Source organism: Saccopteryx leptura, chromosome 2 (genome assembly GCF_036850995.1).
Source record: "Saccopteryx leptura isolate mSacLep1 chromosome 2, mSacLep1_pri_phased_curated, whole genome shotgun sequence".
Classification (NCBI taxonomy): domain Eukaryota; kingdom Metazoa; phylum Chordata; class Mammalia; order Chiroptera; family Emballonuridae; genus Saccopteryx; species Saccopteryx leptura.
The window spans coordinates 216,146,708-216,170,046 of record NC_089504.1 but is presented as its reverse complement, the minus strand read 5'-3'; the positions used below and the strand labels follow the sequence as shown (position 1 = coordinate 216,170,046).

Here is a 23,339-nt window from a genome sequence, read left to right as displayed (position 1 = left end):
GTGAGGCTAGGGTAGTTACTGCATTTGCTTTTAATTCACTAAATGCGTGTTCTGACTCAATTTTTAATACCGGCTATGTATAGCTCTGAGTGTACAGTTGCATAGCTCGTCACATGGCCTCTGTCTTCAAAGCCAACAACGTGTGCTGAATCCTCTCATCCAGATCGTTCTCATTTTCTGCCCATCAGCCTGAAACTCCCAGCCTCATAAGGACACATGTAATTAGATCAGACTCACGTGGATACAATGCCTTTTGCCACAGACCATAATCACATTCATGGGTTCCACCTGCACTCGGGTGGGGCTGCGCGGGTGAGCGGGGTTGCTGGGTTCCTTACAGTGCTGTGTCCTGCAAGCAGCCCAGAAGGCTGTTTGAGCTCCGGGTCCTACTGTGAAACAACGTGATTCTCACCAACGAGGATACAGGGACTGGCAATCTGTCCTGTCAGTTGATCTGATCCGGATGGTCTTGTCAGTCAGTAGGATCCATGGGGCATCTGGCTCTGTTTCCAGGTCCTGTGGTTTACGTGCAGGCTGTCAGGGAACGGAAACTTGGATCTGTTCCGCATGCCGAAGCTGAAGGCCAGGGAGAACCCAGCTGCTCACCGTGTGTGTGTCTTTCCATCTGTCTGTCTGCAGGACTCTGGCTCCCCTGGGGTTAGGGGAAGACAAGGTGTAGCAGGCTGGGACCCGTCCAGAAACAGAAACCATAGCAATTAGTTTCTCAAGGTCAGTAGACAGTTGTTATCGGGAGAGCAGAGGGGGAAAAGGGCAACACAGACTCCGTGCAGGAGACCCTGCCAGCAGCCCAGCACAGCCTTAAACAACTAACATGGGATCTGTAATGCCAGTGGCCGAGGCCAGGCAGGTTCACACTGGATTCAGGCAGACTGTAGAGAAACTAGAGCCAGAAAGCTTTGGGCCGTTACTGTTTAATAGAGTTTCACAGTAGTGGACAAGCACACAGGCAGGGGAAACCGCCTCTCAGGCACACAAACAGCAAAATGGCCTCTCACAGTGGCAGGCAGACAACCCACGCTTCCAGAATCCCCCTGAGTGCAAGCACCCCTAGCCTTATATAAGCCACACTCACATGGCGCTGCCACATGCTCATGCACTAATCAGGCAAAGGGCTTTCAGCCAGTAAACCAGCGAGCAAGCCTAACAGCTGCCCCACAGGATCAAAGTGAAGGGGTTGGGTGGTTGGTTCGACCTTAAACCTGGGATAAGCAGGTATGCAGAGTTAAGTGATGAGGCATGCTGAGAGTGATGGAAAACCACAGTGTGGATGTCACTGCCAGGGAACAGGGGACAGAGAGCTGCCGGGGTACAACTCTTCCCTCCCCCCAGTCTCCTCTCCCTCTCTTTCTCTCTGTTGACAGAGAACCATGTCAGAACCATGGGCTGAGCAGGTTGTGAGTTTGAGAGTCGCAGCCCCAGCATCACAGGGCCCAGCACAAAGGGCAGGTCTGAACTGAAACCTGGATTTTAACCACAGTAGGCCCTTTCTCTGGGGTCCGAGGACTTCATCTTGCAGGCTGGCCCTCTGCACTGACTTTCTTCTGGGTCTTGCTCAGGCCCGCATATGTGTTTTGATAGGTGTCTTCAGACAAGCATGCGATCTTGACTAATGTGCCTGCAGCACTGGTGGCATTTGAAGTAGGAATGGCAACCAGGAGCTTAGTGCTGTCTGTCATTTCAAAGTGAGAAACGGCGACTTCAAGTTTGCCAGCGCCGAAGCTGAATTAGCCGCATCCAGAAGTGGTGGGAAGGATATTTTCAGTGGGATTTTCAGGATTGGTGTCATTGTTGCTTCAAATGTTTCTTCCTAGTTGATTAAAATTTCGAAGGATTTGAGATGCTGCAAACTGTATCTTGTGTCCAGGAGGCCATGACGTCGGGCAAGGACATTTGCAGAGTGCCATTTTTAACTTTTTAATAAGATTTGAAATTTTTTTTATTACTTTAAGTTCTGATAATACTGGCCTAAAATATTTAAAAAGACAAATCCTAAGTGTGTAGCTCGATGAATTCACAAAGCGACCACACCTGTGTCACCACCACCCATGTGAAGAAATGGACGGTGAGCAGCACATAGGACATCTGCCCCCCACCCCCCGTTACTGCCGCCACCTTCCCTGAGGCAGCCACTCTCCCCATTGCCAACACCACAGGTTGCTTAGTCTGTTTTGAACATGCAGGTGGGACTTGGAGATTGGTTGGTACCATTCAGGTGAAGAGGGAAGAGAGGATGTGGAAGTGGTTGGACCCAGAGGGCAAGGTAGCCAGAGCAGAATGGCAGATGGAGGCCCCTAGGGCCGCCGTGTTCCTGCATTTCTGTCCTCTCTGAGTCTCTGTGTCTTTCTTTCATACACTCTCTGTTTCTGTCTCTCACACTGTCTGTCCCTTAGTCTCTGTCCCTTATGCTTTCTCTCTCACACTATCTCTCTCCCTATCTCATTGGGAATTTGTATAGGTGATGGACCCACTTCTTACCTGTGCCCCTGTGGGCACTGAGATCTTAATTTATGGCATGTGGCATGTCTGTTTGAGCTACTCCACAGTTTGTTGAACTCTTATCTGCTGCCTGCCATAGCTCCCTCTCTTTGTCATGTGGATTGGTGTTATAAACAGGTCCTTTGTCTTCCTGTGGGGAAGGGAAAGGTCTAAAGATCAACCAGAAGTCCCCGAGTAACTTAGAGGGCTTTCCTGCTACTTGGCCTCTTTGTCTTTATTCACTGCCTGGGTTGTGACGTCTCCTGCCTCAGCGTTGAGTTCCTGGGTCTGTCCCCAACTTCTCACTCTGGGCAGGGCCACTGTCCTCACACTTCCCTGGGTAGCTTCTGACTTCTGGCTTCCCACTGCTTGTATGTGGCTGGTTGGGATGGGGTCTTGGGTGATGCCTACAGTGGCCTCAGCAGTGAACTTCCTGGTGGGCACCCTCTGGGGTGGGCTGGGGGCCAAGTCTGGGGTCTAGAGCAGGGCATGAGGGAGCTGGACATGAGGAAATCCATGTGGTGTGTGTGTCAGATCAGCATATCTTCATCAAGCCCTGCGCTGTGTCCAGATTTGCAAAAGGAGCACTGGCTGGGTAGCTCAGTCAGTTAGAGCATCATCCCAATATGCCAAGGTTATGGGTTCTATCCCCAGTCAGAGCACATACAAGCATCAACCAATAAATGCATAGATAAGTGGAACAATAAATCGATGTTTTTCTTTCTTTTTCCCTAAAAATTAGTCAATAAAAAAATTTTTTTTTTCTACAGAGTCAGAGAGAGAGTCAGAGAGAGGGATAGATAGGGACAGACAGACAGGAATGGAGAGAGATGAGAAGCATCAATCATCAGTTTTTCGTTGCGGCACCTTAGTTGTTCATTGATTGCTTTCTCATATGTGCCTTGACCGCGGGCCTTCAGCAGACCCAGTAACTCCTTGCTGGAGCCAGCGATCTTGGGTCCAAGCTGGTGAGCTTTTGCTCAAACCAGATGAGCCCGCGCTTAAGCTGGTGACCTCCGGGTCTCGAACCTGGGTCCTCCACATCCCAGTCCAACACTCTATCCACTGCACCACCGCCTGGTCAGGCAATAAATTTTCAAAAATGATTTGCAAAGGGAAAGATCACTTCTGGGCTCACCATGTCACAAGTGAAAAGCTGTGAACATTGGTTAGTGTAGATGTCCAGGCTACTTAGACCTAACCTTTCCTTTTCTTTCATTAAGGAAGAACTACCTGGCCTGACCAAGTGGCGGCTGGGATGCTAAAGACCTCGATTTGAAACTCCAATTTCACTGGCTTGACCACAGGCTCACCAGCTTAAGTACGGGGTCTCCAACTTGAGGGTAGGATCATCAACATGATCCCATGGTGGCTGGCTTGAAGCCCAAGGTCGCAGGCTTGAGCAAGGGGTCATTGGGTTGGCTTGAGCCCCCCCCCCCCCAAGGCACATATAAGAAGCAATCAATGAACAACTAAGGTGCTATAACTATGAGTTGAAGCTTCTTATCTCTTCCTGTCTCTCGCAAAAAAAACAAAACAAAACAAAACTTCCTCCTTTTATGAACTTTGAACACAAGGATAGCTTAACTTTTCTACAGTCACCTGCTTTATGTGCTATAAACTTGGAAAAGTTGTGTTGTGGTCCCCATGACAATAGAGCCCTTTTCCCCACTTCAGAAATGCTCCTGAGGCACTGGGGCCCTGGTGGCCAGAGGACCCCATGCCAGGGTCAGGGCCAGTGAATCCCTCCATTGTCAGTGAGTGGGTTTGTGGCTATGACTGTTATCAAAGGACCCTCAGCCCTGGTCTGGGAGCCTTCTTTCTCCCCAGCTAAGAGCCTGGTGAGACTCCTGGAGAGGATATGGAAGTCCTTGGCCTTGCCTCCTTGTACGGTGGGGGCTTCAGCCTCACAGCCCTCTTTGGGAGGCTTGAACTGGCAGATGCTTCATGGGTTTCTTTTAAGTTCCATTAGGTGGGATTTCCAGAAGTGATCTGAAGGCACTGAGTCCTGGCCAGTGGCAAGTGGCCTCTGTGTCTCAGCCTCTCAGGCTGGGTGCTTCCCAACACATTTCCAACATAAAGGAATGAATGAAGCCAGTCACCCGGCACAGATACCTCCCAGAGTGCAGACACAGAGCCTGACTTGGGGGTAGCCCCCTCACCCCTGTACCTGGGCACTGGGCATACATTGGCTCCCCTCCTCTAGGCTGGCCCCCATGCCAGGGTCAGGCACCTTTGTGGGTCATTGCGAACCCACCCAGCTCTCATACTTAGTCCTTCTCTGTCTTGTAGGTTTTGGGGTTTGAGGTCGACGCTGTGAACTCTGTCCAGTTTTCAAACCACACAGGTAAGGCACTGGCTCAGTTGAGTGTGGGCATGAGAAATGGCCCTTTAGAAATCTGAGGTCTTGTACCTCTGTCTGACAGACAGGAAAACAAAGCTGGAGGGTTCGCCCCCTGCAGAGGCTGCCCTGTGTGAGGGCGGAGGGCTTGGGTCTCCTGTCTGCAGGTGTGTGCTGTAACCAGGGGAGCTGGTGCCTCAGTTTCCTCCTCTGTAAAACAAGGATGGCGATCCAGCACCTCTGCCAACATCTACACAATTGTGCTCATGCCCTCATGATGCCATGACTGTGTGGAGGGTCCCCCACACTGCAGGTGGACATGTGGGTATACCCTGATTTTCTCTATTAGAAATTGGTGCCTGGGGGAGCGCAGCGTGTAAGGACATCAAGGATTTCTGGACACACAGCCTTGAGGCAGACTTGCTAGCTGAAGGGTGTGAGGGCAGTGCCCTTGTTGTCATGGCGAGCTCCCTGCTCCCTGGGCTCCCCACGGACGGACGCAGACAAAGCCTCCTTGGTTCTTGGAAATGTCCCCACATTGCCTCCTTTGAAATCACTGTGAACCCAGGAGGAAGCTCTGGGGCACGGAACATCCCAGAACTGCCTGGCAGAGCGCCCCCGCCATCTGCAGCTCGTACCCATGCCTCGGCCCCCAGGAAGGATTTCCTGTACTTCTTGTGGGTGCAATTTTTCTTGGAATTTTAAGTCATAAACAGGGAGGGAAAAATTCCACATTGGGTTGGGATAAAAAGGTTACAGTTCTCATGGAAAGTCTTTTCACTGCTTTCACTTTGCCAAGTGTGCCGGGCACTCTGCACTTGGGAGAAGTTCCCAGGAGTTTGAGTCGGTCCAGCAAACTGCCCCGAATCCCACGTATTTTACTGGCTGTTTTAACCATCCTCCCCCCCCCCCTTTTTTTTTAAAGTAAATGAGCCAACCTGGCTTGGACACTAAATGATGGAATTAAACTTATTAGTGAATATTATATTGGACCGTAATGACATTAACTCAACATAAGCAAAGACCCGGCCCAGAAACTCCTGCCGCCCTTCATGCCAGATTCCAGGATGAGAGGAGTGGGCTTCCGTGATGACTGGCTCCTCCTGGGCTCCTGTGCACCTTCCCAGGTGGTGGTAGACTAGCCATCCTGAGGGGTCTGAAACAGAGGGAGGCCTCTGCCTGCCCCAAGAGAGATGGATGAAGAACAGAACATGGCATGCCTGGGAGCCCACTCAGTGCAGGCATGGTTAGGGCTGGGATGGGGCTTCCCTCCCAGTGGGGCCCCCTTTGGTTCTGGGAAGAGTCTCCCCACCCATAGAGAAGAGCCCTCTGCCCCCACCCCATTCTTCTCGGAGATGCCATGTGGGACCTTCCTGGCAAGGGGATCCCTCTGGCAGCTCCTACTGTGGGTGACTATGAGTATCCTGTGCTTGGGCCCACAGGGTTGGCTGTCCGTGCAGCCTAATCAGAGGGCCTTCCAGGGAGATGTCTCCTCAAAGCCACCACTGTGGCTCAGGTTCCAACCCCTCAACCTGGAGTAACCAGGTGAAGCCTCACTGTGCCCCCTGATCCCATGGACTCCTTTTTACCCATTCCTCTCCCCCTCACCGCTGCCGACACTCTGCTGCTCAGGAAGTGAGGCTGGCTGCTTCTTTCTCAAACTCACTCCCTGTGGTAGTGTGGCATGTGGCACCTGGCACCTGAGGAACCACAGGAGCTAGTGGTTAGAACACGTGGCCATGTGTCCCCCTACTCCCAAAGAGCAGGGTCACGTTGCCCACTGTGAGTATAGGACACCCATGGTAACCTGTCTGTTCTGTCCTGGGCTTTGGACATGAAAGTACTTGGTATTTTTACCTTTTTTTGGGGGTGTGTGTGTGTGTGTGTCTTTTATTTATTTATTTACTCATTTTAGAGGAGAGAGACAGAGATTGAGAAAGAGAGAGAGAAGGGGGGAGGAGCAGAAAGCTTCAACTCCCATATGTGCCTTGACCGGGCAAGCCCAGGGTTTTGAACCGGCAACCTCAGCATTCCAGGTCAACACTTTATCCACTGCGCCACCACAGGTCAGGCTATTTTTACCTTTTATAGCTTTCTTTTTTAAAGAACAGGAGGCACTTTATTTATTTATTTATTTATTTTTTTACCACATTCACCTGTCGCAAGCATCTCTCAAGGTCTGGGTGTGTGCAGGAGCCAGGTGTGAACTTGGCAAGCTTGTCCCTATTTGCAAGTGTCCTTGTCTAGCATTGGGCTTCTTGACTATCTGGCAACAGCCTTGCTGATTTGTTACTTCTACCATGTGGTCCTGCTGTGCACTGAGCGCTCAGCTCAAGCCAGCCTTTACAATTCAGCCACACACTGTGCCTTGCTCAGCGCGTGGCCCGTGGACCCCATGCTGGGACGCCTGAGCAGTGCCATTACTGCAGTGGCTTTTGAACACTTGTACCCAATCCCGCTTGTCTTCCGGGGTCAGTACCAGGCCAGTGGGGAGGCCTTTCCAGCAGCTCTGACCCCCCTAATACTGCTAGCTGTGATCTGCCAGCTCCTCCAGGAATCCCTTCTTTTTTTTTTTTTTTTAACAGAGACAGCGTCAGAGAGAGGGATAGACAGGGACAGACGGGAACGGAGAGAGATGAGAAGCATCAGTTATCAATTATTAGTTTTTCGTTGCGACATCTTAGTTGTTCATTGATTGCTTTCTCATATGTGCTTTGACCACAGGCCCTCAGCAGACCAAGTAACTCCTTGCTTAAGCCAGTGACCTTGGGTCCAAGCTGGTGAGCTTTTGCTCAAACCAGATGAACCAGCGCTCAAGCTGGCAACCTCGGGGTCTCGAACCTGGGTCTTCGGCATCCCAATCTGACACTCTGTCCACTGCGCCACCGCCTGGTCAGGCCCTTCTTTTTTTTTTTTTTTGAAAACAACATTTTTTTTTTGGAAGGGGGAGAGATGAGAAGCATCAACTCGTAATTGTCACTTTGGTTGTTCATTGATTGCTCCTTTCTCTCTATCTCTCTCTTTTTTTTTTTTAGAAATTAAATTTAATGCCCTGGTTGGATAGCCCAAACTTTTTACACAGGGGACCAGTTCACTGTCCCTCAGACCATTGGAGGGCCGCCACATACAGTGCTCCTTTCACTGACCACCAATGAAAGAGGTGCCCCTTCTGGAAGTGTGGCGGGGGCCGAATAAATGGCCTCAGGGGGCCGCATGTGGCCCGCGGGCCGTAGTTTGGGGATCCCTGGACTAGAGCATCGTCCAAAAGCGCAGAGGTTGCCAATTCGATCTCTGGTCAGGGCACATACAGGAATGGGTTGATGTTCCTGTCTCTCTTGCTCTTTTGCTCTCTAAAATCAATAAAATAAACAAAAAAAAAAGGAAGTTAAATTTATTGGGGTGACATTGATCAATAAGAATACATAGGTTTGAGGCGAACATCTCCATGACATTTGAACTGTTGATTGCTTCTCATATGTACCTTTGGCCGGGGAACTCAAGCTGAGCCAGTGACCTTGGGCTTCAAGCCAGAAACCTTTAGGCCAGTGATTCCATGCTCAAGCTGGTGAGCCTGCGCTCAAGCCAGTGACCCCAGGGTTTCGAACCTGAGACCCCAGTGTCCCAGGTCAATGCTCTATCCACTGTACCACCACCAGTCAGGCTGAAAACAACATCTTTATTGACACTTGCATACTAGAGCATTAATTCACCCACGTATGTGTAGAATTCAATGGTCTTTAGTATAGTCACAGTTATGCAACTATCACTATACTTCCAGAACATTTCCATGCGCCAGTGGAGGTAACTGCAACCTTTAGCAGTCCCTCCCATTCCTCCCTTCCCAAGGCACCAATCTACTTTGCCCATTAGGGACTTGAATGTAAATGGAATCAGATCTGTGGCCTTTTATGACTGGCTTCTTTCACTGAGCCTGTTGTTTTCAAAGGTCATCCGTGTTGGAACACACATCAGAGTTTCATTCCTTTTTATGGCGGAATAACATTTCACCTTCTGTGTCTGCCACATTTTGTTACCCATCCATCCATTGGTGGATATTTGGGTTTATGAATCCTGCTGCTATGAACATTTGCCTTCATGTGGCGCACTTTTATGGGCGCACTTTCCATTGTCTCCAGTGTACACCTAGGAGTAGAGCTGTTGGCTCAGATAGTAACTCTGTGTTTAACTGTGCTGAGATTGTTTTCCAAACTAGCTGCATCATTTTGCATTCCTACCAGCGATGTGTGAGGGCTCCAATTTCCCCACATCCTCACCAGTAACACTTGTTATGATTTGTCTTTCTTATTCTCATTGTCCTAATGCGTGTGACGTGGGAGCTCATAACTTGAGTCCGAAATCACTCTTAAGATGGAGGCCAGAGAGCTTGGCGTCCAGGGCAAGCAGTAGCCCAGGCAGTGCTGGTACCTCTTACACAGGCCAGATAATAGTGCCCTTTGCAGCTTCTGTGCCCTTGAGCATGGAACATCTCTGGTGTTCCAGTAAAGCTTACATTTTACTTATGAGAACTGAGTTTGGAATTTCATGGAATTTTCACAAGTCATAAAGCCTTTTTCTTTTTTCCTCAACAATTTAAAAACATGAACTCTGCTCTTAGCTTGCAGGCTATACACAAACATCGGGCTGGCTAGATTTGATCTAAGGATGGGTTTGCTGACCACTGTTCTAAGATCAGTGTTTCTTAAATTTGTGGGTGCCTGAGAATCTCCTGGGGCCTTGTAAAAACTGAATGCCCCCTCACCCCGAGATTCTGACTCAGCAGATCTAGATCTGGGGAGGGCCTGATAATCTTTCAGACCAGCCGGGTGGTACCTGGGTTCTGGTCTCACAGACCTCACTATGGATAGGGAATTTCTATATTAATCACAAAAGATGGATAGGTTTGGGGTAGGAAGGCTTTGGGGGCTGAAAGGAGTTGGGTCAATCTCAGGAGGTGGGATAGTCCCAAGTGTTCCTGGGGCAGACCTCCCCTGGGTTTGGGGCCCAGGACCACCGCAAGGTTCAGCAGTTCACTGGGAGGACTCCCAGGATGCAGCACATTGTGTGCTCAGGGCTATGATTCATTACAGCGAAACCCACGGTCTGATTAGGAAGCTGGCCTCACAGAGGGCCATGCTCTGCCACGGTGTCCTGTATCTGAGGCCTGGTAGGGGGCTGTGTGTCTCACCTTCATCACTGCTTATGATGGGCTGAACTGTGTCCCCTCAGTTCATGTGTTGAAGCTCTGAACCCCAGCACCTCAGAAAGTATTTGGAGATAGGATCTTTAGAGAGATGAAGGTTAAATGAGGTCATTGGGATGGGTCCTAATCCAACATGACTGCAGTCCCCATGAGAGGAGGAGATCAAGACACAGACACATGTAGAGGGACAACCATGCTTGGACACAGGTAGAAGGTGGAGAGGTATTGGGAGGACCCAGCCCTGTGCACACCTTGATCGCAGACTCTAGCCTCCAAGACTGCAGGACTGTTGTTGGAGTTGCCCAATCTGGTACTTTGTCCCAGCAGGCCCAGGACACGAGCCCTCTACATATGCAGTGGAGATAAACCAACCCTGGTCAGAAGGCTTGGTAAACAGAGGGGCGGGAAGGACCAGTGTCCTTCCCTCCCTAAGCCTGCAGCATTTTTGTGGCAGCCTCACCATCCTAGAGCAAACACCTTCCCGGGTTATAGCCAGAGGCTGCCAGCTCCTAGTGGACACCCAAGCCGGAAGGGTCAGTCCTGCACTAGGGAGTTTATCTTGGGCTCTCCTCACCTGGCCCTCCTTGCCCCAAGGGCACCCTGTTAATGGGGTCAATCAGATTCTTCACCTAACAAACTCACCCTCTGTGTTAGTTCATGCTGGTGTCTCAAACGAAACATACAGATGTGCATTTGCCCCTGACTGAAAGCCCCCAGGGTCCATGCCACCACTGTAGAATCCTGTGATAGTTGGGAGTTGTTCCAGAATCAGGATGGCTCCTGCTCATGCACACAGGCTGCCAGCAGAGGGCGCCATCACCCTTCTCCAGGCCGTGCAGCAGGGCTATATGGGTAGATCTCAGTGAACTGGGATCCCCACCCTGTGGTCCATGTGAAGGGTTGTGGGTATCAACTCTCCAGCAGTTTTTCCTTATGTGTTTGGAAGCACATACCATATTTTTTTGCTCCATAAGACGCACAGGCATTTCCCCCTCCACTTTTGGGGGGAAAATGCGTCTTATGGAGCAAAAAATATGGTATTTTATTAAATATTTAATACATCCTTTGGTTCAGAATTTTTTTTTTCCCTCCTTAAAACCCTAGGTGTGTCTTATGGAGCAAAAAATACGGTACTTTTGCCCGGTCTCCCATGGCACAAAGGACACTAGAAGGAATTCTCACGAGTGAAGTGCAGGGTGTCTGTGGCGTAGCCCTGCCCGGGATGAATGGAGAGCCATTAGCCTGCCCCCATCTGAGCCTTTGTGGACGGGTTCCACATGGCAGGCGGGTCCCCCTAGGATGCTTATGTGTGTCTCTGCCTGCAGTGAACGCTTCACCTGAGTACCTGTTGGGGCTGAGAGCAGGTTGAGCACCGGGGCCCATTTCTATTGAATAATTCACATTTGGCTCTTGGTCAGGATTAGATCCAAGACTTGCTTTGGCCACATCTCAACCTTATGGGGGTGGAAGGTGGGACTGGGATGTGACGAGCCGTACCTGCCAGGGTGCCCAGGTGACAGGGATGAAACAACTCATCCTGGATGGGGAAACGTACACAGTAGAAGCTGGCAAAGCAAGTGCCTGTGACATGTGGAGACTCATCCCCAGGTGCCCCCGCTAAAGACACGGAGAGGTTATGCAGTTGGGTGGGCCTGGTATAGCCTTTCTGGAGTGTCCCTCCTTGTATCCTGTCAGTATGGCACAGGCCCCACAGGTGTCCAACCTGGAGAGCTGACGCCCTCATTGCCTTGGATTCCAGAGGGAGCAGCAGTGGGAGGTGTGACCCCTGATGTCAGTAAAAACACCCACAGACAGCATCAGAGCCAGGTGTGCTCTCAGAAGCACTTTGAGGCTGCCGGGCACCCACAGGGGTCGGGAGCACCCACTGAGACTGCATGCCTGGCTGGTCTCGATCAGTCCCATGGGGAGGGGCCATCCACCAGCATCATTGAGATGGGGCTGTGTCAGGCCACCCAGTGACACTGTCTCACCCGTGTGCCCGGCTCGGAGTGTTCTGCTCTTCCCCAGGCTATGCACACTGGAAGGGTCAAGTGCTGAACTCGGACGAGCTCCATGAGCTGTACGACGGTCTGAAGCTGAACAATGTGAATAAATATGACTACGTGCTCACGGGTAAGGGCCCTGAGGGAGTGGGTGCTGGTACCCATGAGCCTTGCTCCAGCTGGGTGGGCTTGGGAAGTCCCAGAGCACCCCCTTCCTAGGGCTTGTCCCTGGTCCCTGCCTCCTTCAAGGAGCAGTGTGGCACATGCCACTGAGAACTCGGTCCTGTCCTTGCAAAGTCACACTTCTGGGACCACACTGGGGTTGCAGTGCGCATGGGGTGGGGTCAGGTGGGATGTTGGGAAATGGTCAGGAGTGAAAACACCTAGGTAAGCAACACACTACATCTGCTACATTGGTCTTCTTTACACACATTTGGGTAAATAAAAGGTACCTGCTTGTGTTTATATATGTTGTTAAAAGTGAATGTGCTCATTATTGAGATGGACAGGATGGAAGAATATCCTGTACACCTGTCACCTGTGGATTCTTCTTTTCATTTAAAACTCAGCATTTCTCTTGAGGAGCGCCCGATGTCCCTTGCGGACTGCATTTGTTGGGAGATACTTGGTCTTCATCCTGGCCATACGATGCTTGTGATGGTGTTTCTTTTTCCCTTTGCTGTGGTCAGTTGCAGTGGTTTTGTTTCATGAAGGTGGACTGATCTCCCTCCCACAGGGTACATGAGGGACAAGTCCTTCCTGGCCATGGTGGTGGACATCGTGCAGGAGCTGAAGCAGCAGAACCCCCGGCTGGTGTTCGGTAGGCAGTGGGTCCCCTGGGGTGGGGTCCCCTGGGGGCCTGTGTGTGGGCGCTCAGCCTCCGTCTTGCTGGGCATGTGCATGGACGCTCAGCCTCCCTCTTGCTGGGCATCCCGACTTCACAGTCCACCTCTAGCCAGTAAGCGGTGAAGCTTCCAGGAGATGGGAGCCTTCAGAACTCAGGGGTTAGAAACATCTTCACCATGAACCCGGCCTCTGTGCGGGGCATGGGAGGCAAGCAGGTTGTAAATGAGCTGTACCAGTGTCCGTGTGCGAAGGCTGGGCTGCCGGTCATGGCAGGTGGTGGGGGGGGTGATGCCCCCAACCCAAGAGCAGTGCGGGCGGCATGGGGTAGACGTCTCGGATGGCCTCGATGATGAAATGGGAACCACCCGGCAATGAGATACATGAGAACAGGAGCTGTGCTGTCCCAGGCTTTCAGGTGCAAGTGAAGTTTAACAACAAAAATCACATGAAAGGCTCTTTTCTTACCAGCCGCAGCTTTTGTTGCTAAGATATCCTTTCTGTCTTTGCAGTGTGTGACCCGGTGATGGGTGACAAGTGGGACGGCGAAGGCTCTATGGTAAGTTCATGCATATGTAAGCATGGTGAGCGCGGCTGTTGCTCTCCATTCAAGAGCAGGACACTGACACTGACAGAGGGAAATGCTGCCGGGCGGGTGGGGGCCGGACCCTCGTCAGGAGGAGGCAAGGTTGGCAGAGGGGTCTCCAGCGTCAGAGTATCTTAGGGCCACACTTCCCTGTTGTAGCCAAAAGCAGCCAATATGCAAACAAAGGAAAATGACTGTTTTCTAATAAAGTTTCATGGACGGATACATATTTGAATTTCCTGTCATTTCTATGTATCACAAAGTGTTAACTCTTCTTTTGACTGTTCCCCCAACTGTTAAAAAATGTTAAAATTGCTCTCAGCCCATGAGCCATACACAGACTGGCAGTGGGACAAGCAACAGGCCGTAACTTCCTGTCTGCTGTGGGAGAGAGTGAGTTACACCGTGATATGGAGAGGGTGTAATCACTCTGTGGCCTTCGTAGAAGCCAGGATGTTAGGGTGGAAGGGGCTCTCCCAGCCCTCCCACAGGACCCCTTGGAGCCCTTGGGGTCACCACTTAGGGCCTGTCTCCACGGTCAGGTGCCCAGTCTCACATGGGGGCCCGCCCTGAGCCTGGATTCACATGCCTCAGGTTTCGTCTCCTCCTCCCCATGTACATCAGCCTGTGTCCCTGTCTCCTTTCTCCTCAGTACGTTCCGGAGGACCTCCTTCCGGTGTACAAAGAAAAGGTCGTGCCAGTTGCAGACATTATAACTCCCAACCAGTTCGAGGCTGAGTAAGTGATTAGAAACGGCTCAAGTTTGCAGACCTTTGCAAAGAAAAATGGCAGAGATGGTTCTGGGAGTGTCCCCACTATGCTGACCCCAGCTATTTTTCTGACCAGCAGGAGCCTTGAGAACAGAGAGAGGGAAGAGGTGCTCTGGAGAGAGGGAAGAGGTGCTCTGGCACGTGGCTACCATAGGCCACAATGTAGAGTCCATGCCAGCTGACACAGGCAGTTACCCCAGAGCTCTGAAACCCACATCCCAGATCTCTGCATGAGGTTAAAAGGAATGTGCAGCCGCCCTGCCCAGTACCAAGTTTCAAAGCCTTGCATTTTCTTGGATGGCACGGCCCAGGGTGGAAGGGGCATTCCTCAGTGGCATGGGGTGTGCAGCTGAGTGCCCAAGTGGTTGAAGTTTGGCCCTATTGGACCATCAGCTTGGTCCCCTCTATCTCTGAGGTCACCCTTTAAAATAGGGGTGGGGGCTTCTGGACTCTTGGGATCTTGGGGTTCCCTGACCTAGCCTGTCCATCTGGAGATGACAACTCATTCTGAGGACCTTCACCTTTGGTGGGCTCTTGTGAATGTGGGACACTAACCACTGGCAGCTGTGACTTTCTGTGGCTGTGGGCCACGCTTGCTAGCCTCATGTGCCATGATGTGGGTCACTACTGGGGCCACGTGCTGCTGTTCTTTATTTTGTTATGTGTACATATTAACCGCAGCCTGAAACCTCAGCACATCCTGTGATGTGTGAGTCCCCCTTTAAAATTAAAGTTTAGGCCCTGGCTGGTTGGTTCAGTGGTAGAGCATCGGCCTGGTGTGCAGGAGTCCCAGGTTCGATTCCCGGCCAGGGCACACAGGAGAAGTGCCCATCTGCTTCTCCACCCCTCCCCCTCTCCTTCCTCTCTGTCTCTCTCTTCCCCTCCCGCAGCCGAGGCTCCACTGGAGCAAAGTTGGCCTGGGTGCTGAGGATGGCTCTGTGGCCTCTGCCTCAGGCACTAGAATGGCTCTGGTTGCAACAGAGCGATGCCCCAGATGGGCAGAGCATCGCCCCCTGGTGGGTGTGCTGGGTGGATCCCGGTCGGGCGCATGTGGGAGTCTGTCTGACTGCCTCCCCATTTCCAGCTTCAGAAAAATACAAAAAATAAAATAAAATTAAAGTTTACTTTTGACCAGTCCCCAGACACATCCTGGTCCATGATGGCCAGCAGGCTCTCAAGTAGTTCCCTGTGGGAATTGAGGGTGGGGAACCAGTTGCTGCTGTAGCTTTTGGAACATTACAGGCAGGACCCAGCAAGCAGTATCTCCCCTGTTCCTGCCTGTCTTTTAGGTTACTGAGTGGCAGGAAGATCCACAGCCAGGAAGAAGCCTTAGCGGTAAGGAGACCCTCTGGGTCCTGGCATGGACAGGTGGCACTGCTCACGGTGGGGAGGGGACAGCCACATACCTGTGGAGATGGGAGATGGGCTTCCAGTCAGCTAGCCATGGGGATGTGTTGTAAATTTCATTTTGGCCACTTTTCTTGGTCACTTGCAGCTTTGCGCTTGTCAGGCCTGGGTAAGCCCACTGCTCTGCTCATAGCAGCAATGTATGAGCTAACTGGGGTGGCCATAACAAAGTGCCATGGTGGCAAACAGGGTGAGGAGCCCTCCAGCTATGATGGCCTCTGAAACAAATGACCCTAGAATGGGAAAGAAATAGTGCATGGGCACAGGCACCCCTCTCTTTAAGAACTAGAGCAAGCTCATACCGAGCACCCCACAGTGACCAGTGCAGGGTGGGTGCTAGGTAGTTGGCTGGTCCCGTGTGTGCACACATGTGTGCATGCATGGTGGGAGACACGTCTCACACAGCCCATGCTTGGCTCTGGAGCAGAGGGTGTCCACTCACATGATCACAAGCACTGCCCTGAGGCAGTTGCACAAGGAAGACAGGTCCTCCTACAGCCCTTAAAGAAAAGCCAACTTAAAGAGAGGTAGGTTCCTTGTTGCTTTGTGACCCTAGCCCGAAGGCACGCCAGCCCGCAGGCCCAGGTTGAGAGGGGAGGAACACAGCTACCGTTCTGTGACTCAGGTGAGCAGGCTCCTAAGCCAAAGGTTCATGACTTGGAGTCCACACTGGCCCCCCGACACCAGAAATTCTGAATGTGTGTACTTGATTTGGGGACAGCACAAGAGCATATCCAGGCTCTCTGAGTGACCCCATAAGACGGTGAGAGTCCTGAGCAGCTTAGCTGACTGGTACTGGCCCCATGGAAGGCAGGTGGTACACCCCCTGCCTGTGACTTGGCCCTCCTGCCTCCCACCCCAGGTCTCTCCACGCCTGGCACCCTGTCTGGTTCAGCTGGCACTTTTCCAAGGCCTGAGTTGACCTCACTGGGGATTTTGTCACAAGACATTGTGCCCTCAAGGGGAGGGAGCCTCCAACCCCCAGTGTGTTGCTGGGCACCTGGCAGTAGGTATTTGTTGAATGAATAAACGAGTGAGTGAGTGGCTTCCTAGAGTGGACAGGTGGAAGTGGTTGTTGCTTGGTGTTTGCTCTGTGTGGAGCCCAGATGAGGAAAGACAGCTGGCCTAGCCCAGTTGGCACCTTCATCCAGAAGGTGGGCACCTGTGAGGTGCAAATGGGAGCCAGCAGGGTCATACCCTCAACTGGAGGGAATGAGGACATGGCAAAGCTATCATTGGACAAGACAAGGGCTAGTCAGGATGGGCTCCCAGGTTCTAAGCCTCTGTTATCTTCCCCTCATTAAGCCAAACCCTGTGAGAGAGCATCTGGGGTGTGCATGCCGGTCATGGCTGGCTCTATGGGCTCACAAGGTGAGGGGGCGGGCAGGAGTAACGGCCTTCGGGAACTCCATCACAGGTGATGTGCTCCCTGTGCCCGGCAGGTGATGGACGTGCTGCACTCAATGGGCCCCGAAACCGTGGTCATCACCAGCTCAGACCTGCCTTCCCCGCGGGGCAGCAACTACCTGATTGCACTGGGGAGCCAGAGGACCCGTAAGTCCCATGCCTTCTTCAACAGGGAGTCTGTTTCCTGAGCTCCTGTCACCACCACCCCCATCCTGGAAAAGATGAGACTAGAAACAGAATGGGGCCTGACCAGGCGGTGGCACAGTGGATAGAACATCGGACTGGGATGTGGAGGACCCAGATTCGAGACCCTAAGGTCGCCAGCCTGAGCGCGGGCTCATCTGGTTTGAGCAAAGCTCACCAGCTTGGACCCAAGGTCACTGGCTCGAGCAAGGGGTTACTCGGTCTGCTGAAGCCCCACGGTCAAGGCACATATGAGAAAGCAATCAATGAACAACTAAGGTGTCGCAACGAAAAACTGATGATTGATGCTTCTCATCTCTCTCTGTTCCTGTCTGTCTGTCCCTGTCTATCCCTCTCTCTGACTCTCTGTCTCTGTAAAAAAAAAATTAAAAAAAAAAAAACCAGAATGGGGAAAGACTTCCAGGAATCAGGGTGCACTGGAGCATGGGGTGCTGACACTTCCCCCCCACAGTCACCGAGCAGCCCCTGATGCCCATAATGCACCTGCAGTGTGAGGATAACATTCTGACTTATACATGTGGGGGTCACAGGGAACAGCCCTGCTGGGGCCAAGCTCCCAGTAACCAGATATCTGACCTTCCATAGAGCTAGGACTGGTGCTGACCTCACTGGGAGGGCGCTTCATACTCTGTTGTGTTCATTGTTTCATCATGAGAGGGTCACCTGGGTTGGTGTTTTCTGTACATCATTAAAATGACACAGGAGGCTGGGGTCACTGCCTCTGCCCCAGAGAACAGCCCACAGGCACCTTCTCACCTCTCCCTCTGCACCTGTATGCACGAACATACACGTACACATCTACATTGACACGCTCACACATACATTCACACATGCACTCACATTTTTGCACATACTCATTCACAAACTCATACATGCAAACTTGTGCACATGCATGCACACACACTCACATTGGCACACACCTTTCGTACACATTCACATGCACTCATGAATACACATGCATTCACACATTTGCACACACACTTGCTAACACACACACACTTGTGAGCCAGCCCTTCAGCAGCTGTAATGTGTTCCCCCCAGGCCATCCTGACTGGTCATCTGGGGTTCCCAACACTTTCTCCCCTAGGACAGAGCAACTGCTCTGGGGCATTGGGAACACTGGGCAGTCCCTATACCCTGGGTTCTGTCTGATTGAGTCTCCATGGACAACATATCCTACCTACCATATGCAGTGCAGGGGATGAGTGGGGATGAGGGCAGGCTGGGGTCCAGGCCTGGGCTGGCCCTCTGCTGGCGAGGGTCTGGGGTCCCAGTGGGCCATGCTGTCCCCCAGGGCACCCAGATGGCTCCGTGGTGACAGAGCGCATTCGCATGGACATACACAAGGTGGACGCTGTCTTCGTGGGCACTGGGGACCTCTTTGCTGCCATGCTCCTGGCGTGGACACACAAGCACCCCAATAATCTCAAGGTTAGCAGGGCGTGACCCTCCTGCTGCAGTTGATCCATTAATCTCTGGGGAGTGCTTATCATGTCCATAGAAATGAAGGGGGACAATAGTTACCGTTAGCTTGGGGGAAAACAGGGCAGGCATTGGTTTCTGTGTCATGTCCCACATCTGGGTTGAGTCCCAGCCCCACACCTGCTCACTGTCTCATTCATGAGCAGAGTGCCAGGCCCAGACCACAGAGTCCTGAGCCAGCTGAAGTCTGAGGGCTATATAGCTCAGGACTGAGGTGTTGCAGCCTCAGTAACGGGGAGCCTCTTCCAGCAGAGCAGTCACTGCAAGCATGTCCTCAAATGTAGTCCCTGTGATGATTTGGTTAAATTGGGGTGTGGGGTCTTTCCTGTGTGCTTTGTGGTCCAACTGAGGGCTCAGGCACGTTCTTTGACCTCCTCCTGCATCGTGTGCAGCCTCGTGTTCTCTTACCACGTTGTTCTCTCTGATGCCCTGTCAGCTGACAGCCAGGTCTCTCCTCCATCTGTCCCCAGTGGTGGGGGTGGGAGATCAGAAAGAGGAAACAGGCCTCTGTCTTACTGGGTCTATTTGAGGAAGGAACAATCTGGAGATCAAGATCTGGAAATCAATTGCCCTAAAGCTGTCTTTGCAGGGCACCTAGAGGGGCCCCATCTCCCCATGGGCCCCAGTCTCCCCAGCACATCTGGGTGTCAGGGTCTGTGTTTGTGCAATGCAAGGCTTGCACTAGGGTCCCTCCCCCCTCACCTCCCCTCTCAGTCGAAGCCAAAATTTACTATTATCTAGCCAGTTTCACCCCCCGCTGCCACCCCTGAGGGCCGACCTGCCAGTTGAATTAGCAGCAGCAGGAGCTCCTTCTGGTCCAGGCAGTGGCATCATGGTGCCCAGAGGAGGCCTTACTGCTGGGCCTCTGAGGTCGAGTCCGGCTGGGGAGGGGATGTAAGAGGTGTCCCCGGTCCCGGAGTCGGGAGGGAGTTGTGCTCATTTCCTTAGCACCCGCTAGCCCCATGTCTGACTGTGAGACTTTGACTGTGAGTGATGACTTTCTCAAGTAGATTCTTTGTAATGAATTCATCCCAGAAACATGTATTAAGCACCCAGCATATACCAGGCGGTATCGATGATCCTGAGTCACAGCTGCTCCCCAGATTGTCTGTGGTCTAGAGGGGGCGGTTAATTTAGTTACTCAGACATCTGCTCAGCTCTGTTCTTCTGTGCGGTGCAGGCCCAGCTAGTCGGAGCATGTGATGGCTGAGCCAGCGTTCTGGTGATTCAGGGCAGAGACAGTGCTCTCACAGGCAGCTGTGAGCAGCATGGGAGCAGACAGTCTTAAAGGTGGCAGAGGCACAGTGTCTCCTCCTCCTGCAGGTGGCCTGTGAGAAGACTGTGTCAGCCATGCACCATGTTTTGCAGCGGACCATCAAGTGTGCGAAAGGTACCACTGGCAGGGCCCGTGAGGTGCCATGGTGTTCCCGAGAGCCCCTGCATCTGGGGCCTCCGGCAGAGAGGTGGGAGGGAGGGAGGCAGCACCTGCTCAACCATGTTGACGGTATGACCTATTCTGCTGCAAGTAGGGTCCCCGTGGCTCCAGCTCTTCCCCTGGTCTTGGCCTTTAGGAATGGGGGCAGCGGCCATGGCACAGAGCTTCCCTCTGAGCTGGGAACTTAGACACTGACGCTGTTTCTGTCCTGTAGCCCAGGCTGGGGAAGGACAGAAGCCCAGCCCGGCCCAGCTGGAGCTGAGGATGGTCCAGAGCAAAAGGGATATTGAGAACCCGGAGATCGTTGTCCAGGCCACGGTGCTGTGAGGGCCGCGTGTGCCCACCTCCTGACGCACAGCGTGTCGGTGTCTCCGTCTTCATCTCCATGAAAAATGTAAATGTCTGCCTTAGAGCTGTGACTGAAACTTGATATTTTTTTCTTTCATGAGTGTCCAGCATCAACTGGTCTTAATTGTGAAAATGTGCCAGTCGTGCTTTTTAAAAAATAACCAAGTGATCACAGATCTTTGTAATTTGGAGACCCAGCTTCCCTCCCTTACGAAGGCTCCTGGGCCTCCCTGGAAAACCAGCTCTGGGGGGCATCCTCCTCAACTGGGGGTGGGGTACAGGATGGGTGACACTGCTGCCTCCAGAGAGTCATATTCATTCTACTACTGAATTATATCCCCTGTCCGGTGTGGGCTGGGCCCGGGGGTGGGGGCCTGTATCTGTGTCTGTGAGAATGAGTTTGGGGTTAACCATTTGCATCTGGATGAATTATGCCAAATACCTTTATTGTCATTTTGACTGTTCCCTCTTGGTTCGTGCTCCTGCTTTGGAATTTTTGTTCATTACTTTGCTGCTCGGTAGGTTCCTAGGCATTCCCGATAATCCATTTCTATTTCATCATGTGGATGAGTTAACTTTAGCCAGCTGGCCCGGATACACACGGGTCTGCACAGTCACTTTAGTGGGGATCTTCCCAGGACCTCGAAATTCAAGTCAGTCCACACATCTCATGAGTACCAGCAGGACCGCCCTGTGGCCCACAAGTGTCTCTAGGGACCTGCCGAGTGAGGTGCAGAGATGCCTTAAAGGGTATGGCAGTGTGGGGCTGAGGGTGTCTGGGAAGATGCCCCATTGGGCTCCTTTTGGAAAACTCACCTAGTTTATGGTACAGCAGCTTAAGCACTGCGTGTTTGCCACCTGCTGCTGTGGCTAATGCATCAGGCTGTGGAGCTAGTGTGCAGACAGGTACAGAGGGCAGAGTGGGCTCCTGTTCCCACAGTTGGCACATTTCACCCCGAGGCCCTGACACTAGTCCAGTTGTCCACTGCCAGCGTGACTTTCAGGCTCTCCTTGCCCAGAATTTTGGGGTACTGTAGGCATGGCTACAGGCAGGGGTGCCCATCCTGAAGCCTCAGCCTGCCTTGATCTCAGCACCCCATCCTTCACTCTGGGGATGCAGAGGTTTGCACCTCCTGGAAACTCACAGCCTGGAAGGGACAGGCAGATATAGGATGTGGGGGCCTAGGTGTGGCCCCTGGGAAAGCAGACTCTCCGAGGACAGCCCTGTCCCCCTACCCACGGTTTCATGCCCACAGGCAGGAGTCCCCAAACCTCAGTAGTGCATTCTTCACTTTGTAGAAAATTCCCTGAAAAGAAGAGCTGCCACTCTCCATTGAACCCCCTGCACCAGCTGCTTGTCTTTCCTTCCCACTGCTCGCACTGTCTTCACTGTCCTGCAGCATTGCTCCTGATGGCCTGTGCACAGGGTCAGGGGATCTGTCTCCCTGTCATGTTTCCTGGTCCCGAGGACCCAGTGGACCAGGAGGAGGAAGGAATGGCCTGCAGCCCGGTGGGGGGCAGCCTTCCCAGCAAGGTGCATGTAGAAATCAGCCAGAGTCAGCCAGGGCCCTGGGCCTGTGCGGTGCCTTTAATGGGAAACACTGCTTGTGCTGAGGAGAGCTAGGGAGACAGCCATTGAGAAAAGCCTTTTTTTCTTTCTTTTTTTTTTTAATGTATTGAGAGCCAGTATAGAGCTGGGGAAAGAACCCAAATGTGTCTGTCTTTCACGAGAGGGTGAAAACCCACTGGGGAAATACAGTTTGGGGTGTAGGGCTTATTTCGTGAGTATAGTGAACTTGAAGGGAAATGAGCTCTGCAAACACTATTCGGTTCTTGGTCATTTAGTTGTATGTCAGAGGCTTGGCCCCGTGTTCCCAAGCCCATGTGCTTGTGTTGTGTCAGCTTTTCTCTGCACACACATTCCACCTGTCACACCAACAGCAGAGGCCCTGGGCTGTCCATGTGTAGAATTTACCATCTACAAGTCAACCACGGTCCCTGGCAGTAGTTTTTCATACAAGTTGGGTCCAAATAAGAATTGATCTTTGTTTTCACTTTGCTTATTAACATGCAGAATGGTAATAATTTATGTCAACATGGAGATTGTTGTCAGAGTGCCCATTTCAATACTTTACAATGTTTCGAACCTTCTCCTATAGACCTCAAAGATGAATTATAAAATAGCCCCCCCTTTTTTTAACCAATCTTAAAATCATTGCCAAGTCTGCTGATGTCATTGTGTTAGTCTGTGTTATTTCTACAATGATGTCAGTGATGGTAAAAGTGATGCTTTGTTTGTTGTCCTGTTCTTAAATTTGTTAGAACCAATTTTTAAAATGTTTAATTTTCCAATGGACTGAGCCTGTCTTGGTGCACCTGCTCTGAGTAAGTGGAGAGTGTTTTTAGTATTGAGCACTCAGGCCAGAGCGTGCTGTCTGCACCGTGCTGCCTGGGCCCTGATGGGTCAGTCACCTCCCCGCCACCATCACCCACCTGAGAAAGAAATTTGTGGGAGCTGCAGGCCGCTCTGCAGAGGCCTTCTTGATGCGGCACAGGGTAGATCCTTGGCTCTGGGGCGGAGGCAGGCTAGGCGGGAGAGTGAGGGTGTTTAGGGACCACTCCTGTCCCTGCTTGAACCTCAGGTTCACTCCTCAGTTGAAATATATGCAAAAGGCGGTGAGCACATTCTGGCTGCTGGACCTCCACTGCATGTGCACCCTCTCTTTGTCCTTCCTGCTCTGGGATGGGACCACCTACCTGCCTGGGGTGTTGGGTCCCCATCTGTGTGGATCACAGACACCATGTGACTGGACTGTA

The 23,339-nt window shown here is 52.0% G+C and overlaps 1 protein-coding gene across 1 annotated transcript in view; it reads left to right on the top strand.

Moving 5' to 3' along the window:
* Positions 1-23,339, top strand: part of PDXK (pyridoxal kinase) — a 33,612-nt gene extending 10,273 nt beyond the window's left edge. The window contains exons 2-11 of the mRNA XM_066370071.1: positions 4,789-4,843; positions 12,066-12,170; positions 12,777-12,860; positions 13,396-13,442; positions 14,122-14,207; positions 15,529-15,574; positions 17,089-17,200; positions 18,552-18,688; positions 20,063-20,129; positions 20,389-23,339. Coding sequence (XP_066226168.1) covers positions 4,789-4,843; positions 12,066-12,170; positions 12,777-12,860; positions 13,396-13,442; positions 14,122-14,207; positions 15,529-15,574; positions 17,089-17,200; positions 18,552-18,688; positions 20,063-20,129; positions 20,389-20,501 — 852 coding nt within the window. The 3' untranslated portion in view covers positions 20,502-23,339. The remainder of the gene's footprint in view (positions 1-4,788; positions 4,844-12,065; positions 12,171-12,776; positions 12,861-13,395; positions 13,443-14,121; positions 14,208-15,528; positions 15,575-17,088; positions 17,201-18,551; positions 18,689-20,062; positions 20,130-20,388) is intronic.